Here is an 8,519-nt window from a genome sequence, read left to right on the forward strand (position 1 = left end):
GGAGAGCATGGAAGTTTGTTTTGTATTGGCTTGATTGATTAATTTGTCTTCTCCATGTGTTTTGAGATAGATTGCTAAGTACCAAAAGCAACATGCAAATTCTTCCTCATTTCCATTTTCTGTTGAAAAGAGCTAATTGAATTCAGCTGTTCTTAATTTAGCTTTAATTCACAAACTGTTTTCACATGCAGAGCACAAATCATGGCAGAATGGTCATGGTGGCAAAAGGCTTCTCAGTGCCTTGGCAAAGAGTTGGTACTTCCTCCAGCTCCAAACAGCAGGTGCTGGAATATGTTTGGCCTTCCAGTTTTCATTTGAAGTCAGAGCAAGAAATGAGACTCTAATGGGAGTTGAGGTTGAAGAACCACTCTGAGAAATGTAGGGTCCATTCTTCATCAGCCCACACACATCCATATGGCATTAGGATCCAAAACTGAATCCCTGCTAGATCAGTAGTAATTCTTTTTCTTTTTTTTCCAATTCCCTTTTTAGTGGCACTTTTCTCTCTTTCCAGGGCTGTTCACCTCAGCTGCTTGAGCTGAATGTAACTAGATGCTTTGCCAAAAGAACATTTGCAGATTGAGTTTCAATATTACTAACAGTCTATATCAACTCACAAATGCTTCACATTATTCATAGAATCATAGATTGTTAAGGGGTTGGAATGGAGCTTCGAGATCATCCAGTCCCAACCCTCTGCCCTGGGCAGGGACACCTCCCACCAGAACAGGTTGCTCAAGGCTTTAGCCAGACTGGCTTGGAACACTGCCAGGGCTGGGGCAGCCACAGCCTCCCTGGGCAACCTGTGCCAGTGTCTCACCACCCTCACAGGAAAAACCTCTGCCTAAAATCTAATCCTAATTTCCCTCTTTCAATTTATGCCCATCACTCCTTGTCCTCTCACTGCAGCTCCTAACCAAGAGTCACTTTGCAGTTTCCATGTAGTCCCTTCAGATACTGGTGAAGAAATCAGATTTCAGTGAAGAAATTATTCCATATTAGGGTGGTGAGACACTGGCACAGGTTGCTCAGAGAGATTGTGGGTCTCCTGTCCCTGGAAGTGCTCCAGGCCAGGTTGGATGGCACTTGGAGCAACCTGGTCTAGTGGAAGGGTGCCCCTGCTCATGGCAAGGGTTGGTACCAGACGATCTTGATAAGGTCCCTTCCACCCCAAACCATTCTGGGATTCTATGAATTCCAGTATTACTAAACCAAACCTTCAACCGTGTGCTGTTTTCTAGGTATCTTTATCAAAATGTCTTTTCCTTTGCAGCCACCAATGTCCATTCAGTCCATCGTGGTGCAGGTGCAGTGTGTTAACAAAAAAGTTGGCACCGTTATCAACCACGAGGTGAGGATTGTGGTGAGGGACCGGAATGACAACTCTCCTCAGTTCCAGCAGGAGCACTACTATGTGGCAGTGAACGAGGTCAGAACCACTCAACTCTTCTCTCTTTTGTGTTGTGTCATTGCTAGACGACAACTTCCAGTGTTTATCCTTTTCGTTTGGAAACCTGATAAATTCAGTTGTTTTAACGTCCTTTATATTTGTGTCACTTCAGAATCTGAACCTGTGTCTTCACGAATGGAGCGTTGATTTGTGTTAAATCAATGCAGTTGGATCAACCAACCTGGAAGTAAAAATATGTATTTATGAAAAGCAAATGCAATGCAAATAGTTCAGAAGGTTTTATTAACAATATTGAAGCTTCGCTAAGTGCAGGTTTGGTTTGTTGCTCTATCTTTGAATAGAATTATTTTCCTTTATGTTTTATGGACTTAGAGAGATGTGGATTGGATTTCTCTGTATAACTAGAAGGAAAGCATTTTCTTCTTGACCTGGTACAACTTCATTTCACTTTACAGTTAAGTTTTTTTATTCTCTTAGGGATTGAATAATCTGCCAATAAGCAGTACAAATGATCTGTGTTTCCAGTGTTAGCATCTTGGGGCTTTAGTAAGAGGAAGTAGAAATGGGGACTTCTATGCAGAAGTGGAAATACCCAGGGTGAAATTATGTGGAGGATGGAAAGATGGGTCAGTGCAGGTGAAGACTGAAAGAAGTAGAGTTGCTTTTAAGGAAATAGAACTGTTAAATCTGCAGTGTTATTGTGTCCCCATTGGGATTTGGCTGGGGGGTGAGGGTCTGTGAAGGAGTGAGACTGTTTTCATGGTGTTTGATTTCAGTAGAGCTGAGTTGCTGTTTCAGAAAGGAAATTCAGAGCTTTTTGTGTTGGGGAGATTCGGGTTTTGATATGTCTTTGTGTTACAACCACAACACTGTTCTCAGTGACCAAACATGTAGACTCCAGGAAAGAAGTGGGAGAGTTGCTTAATGAGTTTAGGCCTAATTAACCCAAAAGCATGGAGGGAAAAAATAATCTAAATCCCCACATTCTATTTGAGTAGACATCAAAAACTGAGATGAGAATCAAGAGATATTTCACACTGGTCTCCTGAGTGGTGGCGTCTTTTAAATTTAGAGTGTTTCCTCTCAGACACATTTTTGGCCATCCCTGTGCTGATGTCAACTACCACCAGAATTGGAGGTCATAAATTACCATTGTGTGAGCACCAGTAAAGCCCTCTTAGGCTTGTACGTGGATTTCAAGTTGGCCTTACCATGGCCATGGAATTTCTCTGTTTCTGCAGACCTGCAGAATGTTTCTGGTCTTGACTGAAGGCAACATAATAATGGGTCTGAAGGGCCTGTGTGGGCTGTGATGCAGGTCCCAGATCACCTCCAAAACCTGCATCATTTTGTCAGTAAGGTTGAAGACAGGTAGCATGTCACTGCTGGAATACTAAGGAAACAAGGATTTGCCTTAATTAGAAAGAAGTCTAAAAGGCAGAGTGAAAAATGCACTGTTACCAGTTATTTATATGCAGAAATTCAGCCATGTTCAAACATTTATTTGCATTATTACTGGGCAAAATGCAGTGTTGCTCTTTCCACCAGATGAATCCTGATTTAATTAGCTTCTTGGTTTCATTTTCTCACTGTTACATATATAGCATCTGACATGGCACCAGTGTGCCCTTGAGCAGCACCCAGTGGGTTAATGCTCTTGTTAATTAATTAACAGAAAAGAATTCACAAAGCATCTCAGCCTTTCTCAAAGGTTTTAATGAATGATTAAATTTTTAATGCTAGTTTATTTGGCTGGTAATTGGCACTGCCTCTAGTGAATTGAGCAACAGGAAGGCACTGGGATGATGAGGGGGTTGTGGTTAGTTTTTGCTTGCCTCTGGTCTTGTGTTTTCAGGTTGTTTTAAACCAAAAAGTACAGAAATTTTGCTTATATAAGTAACAAAACAAATTAACAAGTAGATTTGATTATATTTCTGAGAAATAAAATGGTGTTTATGTCAAGTCTTCTTTATATTTGAACTGTCCACAGCATACTAAGATGAGTTTGTCAGAGAAGCTGATGGTAAGAGCAACATAAATCCTAGTTTCACATGTGTCTTTCCCATTTGCACAGGAAAAGACATGGTTTAAAATGAACCTTGGATTTTTCCAGAAGCCTTAGAATGAGATGGATGGGGTAGGGTAGTGTCTGTGTTGTTTTATACCAAAAAGTGTATAATTTTTTATACTTGATTGGTATAACTGTACTGAGTTAGACTAAAAGCTCCCCTTGTCCAGTGTGTTTTCATGAAGTTGATAAGAGGGTTGGAGCATCTCCCCTGTGAAGACAGGCTGAGGAAGTTGGGGCTGTTCAGCCTGGAGAAGAGAAGGTTGTGTGGAGACCTCAGAGCAACCTGCCAGGAGCTGAAGGGGCTCCAGGGAAGCTGCAGAGGGACTCTGTGTTAGGAGCTGCAGTGACAGGACAAGGAGGAATGGGGAGAAATTGAAAGAGGGAAATTTAGGTTAGATATTAGGAATAAGTTTTTCCTGTGAGTTTGGTGAGACACTGGCACCGGTTGCCTAGGGAGGCTGTGGCTGCCCCAACCCTGGCAGTGTTCAAACCCAGGTTGGGTAAAGCCTTGAGCAACCTGTTCTGGTGGGAGGTGTCCCTGCACAGGGTAGGGGGTTGGCACTGGATGATCTCTAAGCTCCATTCCAACCCCTTAACATTCTGTGATTCTCTTTCAGTGGCCCTTGCAGATGCTCAAGGAAGTGTGTAAGGACTGGGAAAGATGAAGTGGTGCTTTCCTAATGAATTCCCCAAGCTCCAGTCACTTGTACCTGTAAATTCAAACCAAAGGCTGTGTACGCAACAGCTCCAGAGCAGTTTTTCCCTGTCCCATTTGCTTGTGAACATGTGTATGTTGGTCCCTTCTGTCCTTCCTTACAGGCATTGTAGCCTTTTTCATCATGTTTTGTCTTATACCAAATTTCTCACCGTGCTGCTTCAGTTACCTTCATCTGGATCCTAAAACTCTTGAGCAATGTCAAGACATACATAGTGTCTGTAGAATATTCTGCACCTTGTCCAACAATCCTTAGGGATTTAAATGTTTTCCTCTGTCATTTCCACACATGTATGTAGTGAAAAAGCCTGGCTGAGGTGATCCAAAATTTGAACCATAGAGAGAAATTTATATTCCCTTCCAGCACACACATGTGGCTTTTGCATCAAAGCACCAACATTATCATTACATGTTTATTGAGGGAATAACTTTTTTTATGAAGGATTTTAATTATTCTATTAAAAATATGGATTTATGTGGAGCTGCACCTTGATCATGCTCATACTTGCAGTGTTGATGGAGGCTGTAATGTTTGTTTGATGACATGGCAGTCCTGGGATTCATTTTCAGTTACAAATAAAATTGATTTTAAAGTTTGCCCTCTCAAAGTATAATACAGAGTGGCTGTTTCCCTTGCATTTAGCTTTTCTTTTGCATTTCTAATGCTTTTTCAAGTCAAAGAATGTCTCAGCCAACTCCATCTCCTCTCCCACAGCATTATGAATCTTATTATGAAAGTAAAACTAAGTTAAGGCTGATGTTGCCGTTTTATGATAATTAGAAATAACCTGCAGAGTTATTTCCTTGTTTTTTTGTGTTATATATTTTTATTTATAAGAAAGTATCATTTAGGGGGAAAAACCCCAATCTTGACAGTGACATTAGCCTGGGGCTAAATTTGACCTGGCACATTAGTGACTTGAAGATATGAGTTATTGAAGTACTAAAACAGACTTGTGTAGTTGGGTTGAAATTCAGAAGAATTATACTACTCAGTTAACATTCTGCAGGCAAATCTATAGTGTTGCCACAAGGGGATTGAATTTATCTAGCCTAATACAGGGGTTAGGAATTGAAATCTTGTACTGCTGAGGCACTGTTGTGGTTGTCTGTGTTTTGTGTTAAATGCACTTTAGCCTGATAATTTTTATCTGAGCTAAATTCAGCTTAATTTTTAACTTATGATAATTGAAATTCAGATAATTTCAGATATTTTTTATCTGAGCAAAATTCTGCATTGTCTGAGGTTTGTAAAACTGTGTTATTTTTGGTCATAGTTTTTCCTTTGAGCCTTACCTGAGTCCTACAGAGGTGTCAAGATCCTCAGGAGCATTTAATAGCAGGTTCTGTTTGGAAATTGTTTGGAGTTACTAGAACTGTTTGAAGTCAACATTACTTTATTAAGCATAAATAACCTTATAGTTTCTTGTAACCCAACATTTTGGGATTGGTTTGTTTATTGGTTTTGGGCTTTTTCCCCTCCCTTAAGTTGGCAGATACGGCAATCCTTTGCAAAATGAGTGTGTTTCTTGAACTTCGGTTATCTTAAAGCTTTGCCTTTGGGCTGGTGAGAATTCTAACTTGTGCTGAATTTTCAGTTCTTGTGGTGTAATTATTCCTGTCTTTTTTCTTGTGGTATGGAAATAATTAATCTCTGCAGGTAGACATCAAAAGCATGTTAGCTTAGGATGATTAACTGTACATCTTGCTTGGCTCTGCTATTTGGGGCCACTGTGAAAAATTAGTCATTTTTAACTCTGTAAATAGGCAATAATAGGGAAATTTATTTGTCAGATGTTTTATGGAGGAGTTGAACATGTCTGTCTGCATCTAGACTTCTAACAGGCATAAATCACATTGAAGGAAGTCTTTAAGCATTCCAGCTGTAGACTATGAGAGAAGATGATTGATGGTGTACATTTCCCTTCTATTTGTTTAATTGCTTTCTTTTCGAGATCTTCCTTGTTTCTTGTCATCCTGGTGCTTTTTTCCCCACAGAGATGGCTATCCTTAGGCTGTCACTAACACTCATAAAATTGTTTCTTTACAATTCCTGGTTTTTTGCTTTGCTTAAGATTGGACACTTCGGTGTGGATTGGTTTTCTATATAACCTCAGGCCCCTTCTGTAGGAGATAGCAAAGGTTTGTGTGGAGGAACAAAATTCCATTCTTTCAGTGAAGAAACCTTCCCTGATATCTGACCTGAACTTCCTCTGGCACAGTTCTACCTGAATTAGGAGGAAGAACTTTCCTGTGCAGTCACTGAGCACTGAACAGATTGCCCAAAGAGGCTGTGGATTCTCCCTCACTGGAGGTATTCAAGAACCCTCTGAACACAATCCTCAGCCATGTGCTCTGGGATGGCTCTACTTGGGCAGGGAGGTGGGACCAGATGACACATCGTGGTCCCTTCCAACCTAACTGATTATGTGAAGTTTATATCGAAACATAAACATAAGTAGTTATTGTGGTGGAAGTGTAGGTAGTGTAAGTGTTCTAAATTAAGCCCCACCTGTTCTACTATAAAAAAGCTTTAACTTGGTGGTTTCTGTTTCAAAGGTGAAGTATTCTCAGCCCTGAAAACATTTCTCAGAGAACTCTGTCAACCATGACACACTTGATTAGCAGCTTGTAAATAAAACAGGTCCTGTGACTGTAGGAGGAAATGGAGAGTTAATTGTTTGCTTTGTGGTGTGAACTAGAAAATATGAATGTGAGATACCATCCACATCTGCCACAAATGTCTGAATGACTCTGGCCTTTGCCACATTCTCTTTTTACAGCATTTCAAACCTTTTTAGACCATCTAAATATGTGCAGCAACTTCACGTAAAATGTGAAGGAAAGAAGAGGAGCCAGTGAGACTCTGAATTTAAAGGCCACAAAACTGGGGGTGATGAGAGAAGCATGACTAGGAGCAATGGCTGTGTTAAATCCAGAACTGTTTGTTCATTTGTTTTTCTCTTTCAGGTTGTTTCCTGAATATTAAAATTCAGAAATGATGACTCCCAAGAAATCTTCTGTCCTTGATCTCAATGGGCCTTGATTTCATGCTCTTTATCTGTGCAGGGATAATTATAAATTGATTCTTGTTCAAAATATAATTTAATGGGTATTCAATTGCTGCCAACACAATATTGGAGAAACAGAATCATTCTTGTGTTTGTTTAAAGCCAGAAAGCTCTCTGGGTGTCTGTGTTTGCATGTAATAATGTTTATCTGGCACTGTTCACATTGCCATGAAGACATTGTCAAATCAGTTCTGTTTACATTTGCATAAAATAATGAAAGAAAAATAAAATCTTCAAATGGTTTTTTAATTCTTTCTTGTCTGTTGCTGTTTTTGCAGTTAACTCCAGTTGGAACAACCATCTTCACAGGATTTTCTGGAAACAATGGTGCTATTGACATTGATGATGGTCCCAATGGCCAGATAGAATATGTCATCCAGTACAATCCTGAAGACAAGGTAAATCCATTCAGGATTTTTTGCCTCCGGGTCTGTGTATATTATTACATAGTTGTAGGGCTTCATAAAGAAATACTTTGTTTCGTGATATTGAGGGTCCTCTCTACCTATGAGCCCTGTGAACACAGCTGAATTTACCTACCCTTTCATTGCCATGTTGTTTACACATTCAGTTTCATTAATGCTTAGAGATGCTGTTGCTGCCCCATCCCTGGAAGTGTTCCAGGCCAGGCTGGACAGGGCTTGGAGCGACCTGGGCTAGTGGAAGGTGTCCCTGCCCATTGGCAGGGGGGGGAACAAGATGAGCTTTAAGGTCCCTTCCAGCACAAGCCATTCCATGATTCTGTTTTGCCTCAGTGTAAATGTCCTAATTGATTTGTTTTTTCCCCCAGTGGGAGCTATGTCTATTATATCCCACAATATGAGTGGCAAAATCAGATATAAGCAAACAGTGTCTCCAGTTACTTAGCAGAGTCTGTGCTGTACTTGCAGTTCTGTTTTCCTGCACACCACAGGTACCTGCAGCATGGTGAATTTAACAATCGTTCTCACTTATTTGCTGAAAAACAAACAGCAGTTTTAGCAGATGTTTCAGCTTTCAGTGGGAAAAAGGGTTTGTTATGTGATTGAAGGAATGAAAAGTACTTGTGTACCTCTGTTGTGTTCTGGAGAGAATTTGGAATGCTGTTTTCTTATGGCCTGTTCAACATACTTAAATATCAATTCTATTTTACATGGAAGAATGGAAGGATTTTTCTTTTTTATGTGATACATATTATTTGATAATAGAATTGGAATTGGATCTCAGGTCAGAAACCTGTGTCTGTGCCTGTAATCTTCCATCCAAATGAGT

At 40.2% G+C, this 8,519-nt stretch overlaps 1 protein-coding gene across 1 annotated transcript in view; it reads left to right on the forward strand.

Moving 5' to 3' along the window:
• The window catches only part of LOC103798205 (protocadherin-15-like), a gene marked incomplete at its 3' end in the record, with an annotated part of 76,780 nt that extends 69,114 nt beyond the window's left edge, over window positions 1–7,666 (forward strand). Inside the window, exons 4-5 of the mRNA XM_009070454.1 lie at window positions 1,274–1,429; window positions 7,547–7,666. Of these exons, the coding sequence (XP_009068702.1) occupies window positions 1,274–1,429; window positions 7,547–7,666 (276 nt within the window). The remainder of the gene's footprint in view (window positions 1–1,273; window positions 1,430–7,546) is intronic.
• Between the last annotated feature and the right edge of the window lie 853 nt (window positions 7,667–8,519).

Source organism: Acanthisitta chloris, unplaced genomic scaffold (genome assembly GCF_000695815.1).
Source record: "Acanthisitta chloris isolate BGI_N310 unplaced genomic scaffold, ASM69581v1 scaffold1732, whole genome shotgun sequence".
Classification (NCBI taxonomy): Eukaryota; Metazoa; Chordata; class Aves; order Passeriformes; family Acanthisittidae; genus Acanthisitta; species Acanthisitta chloris.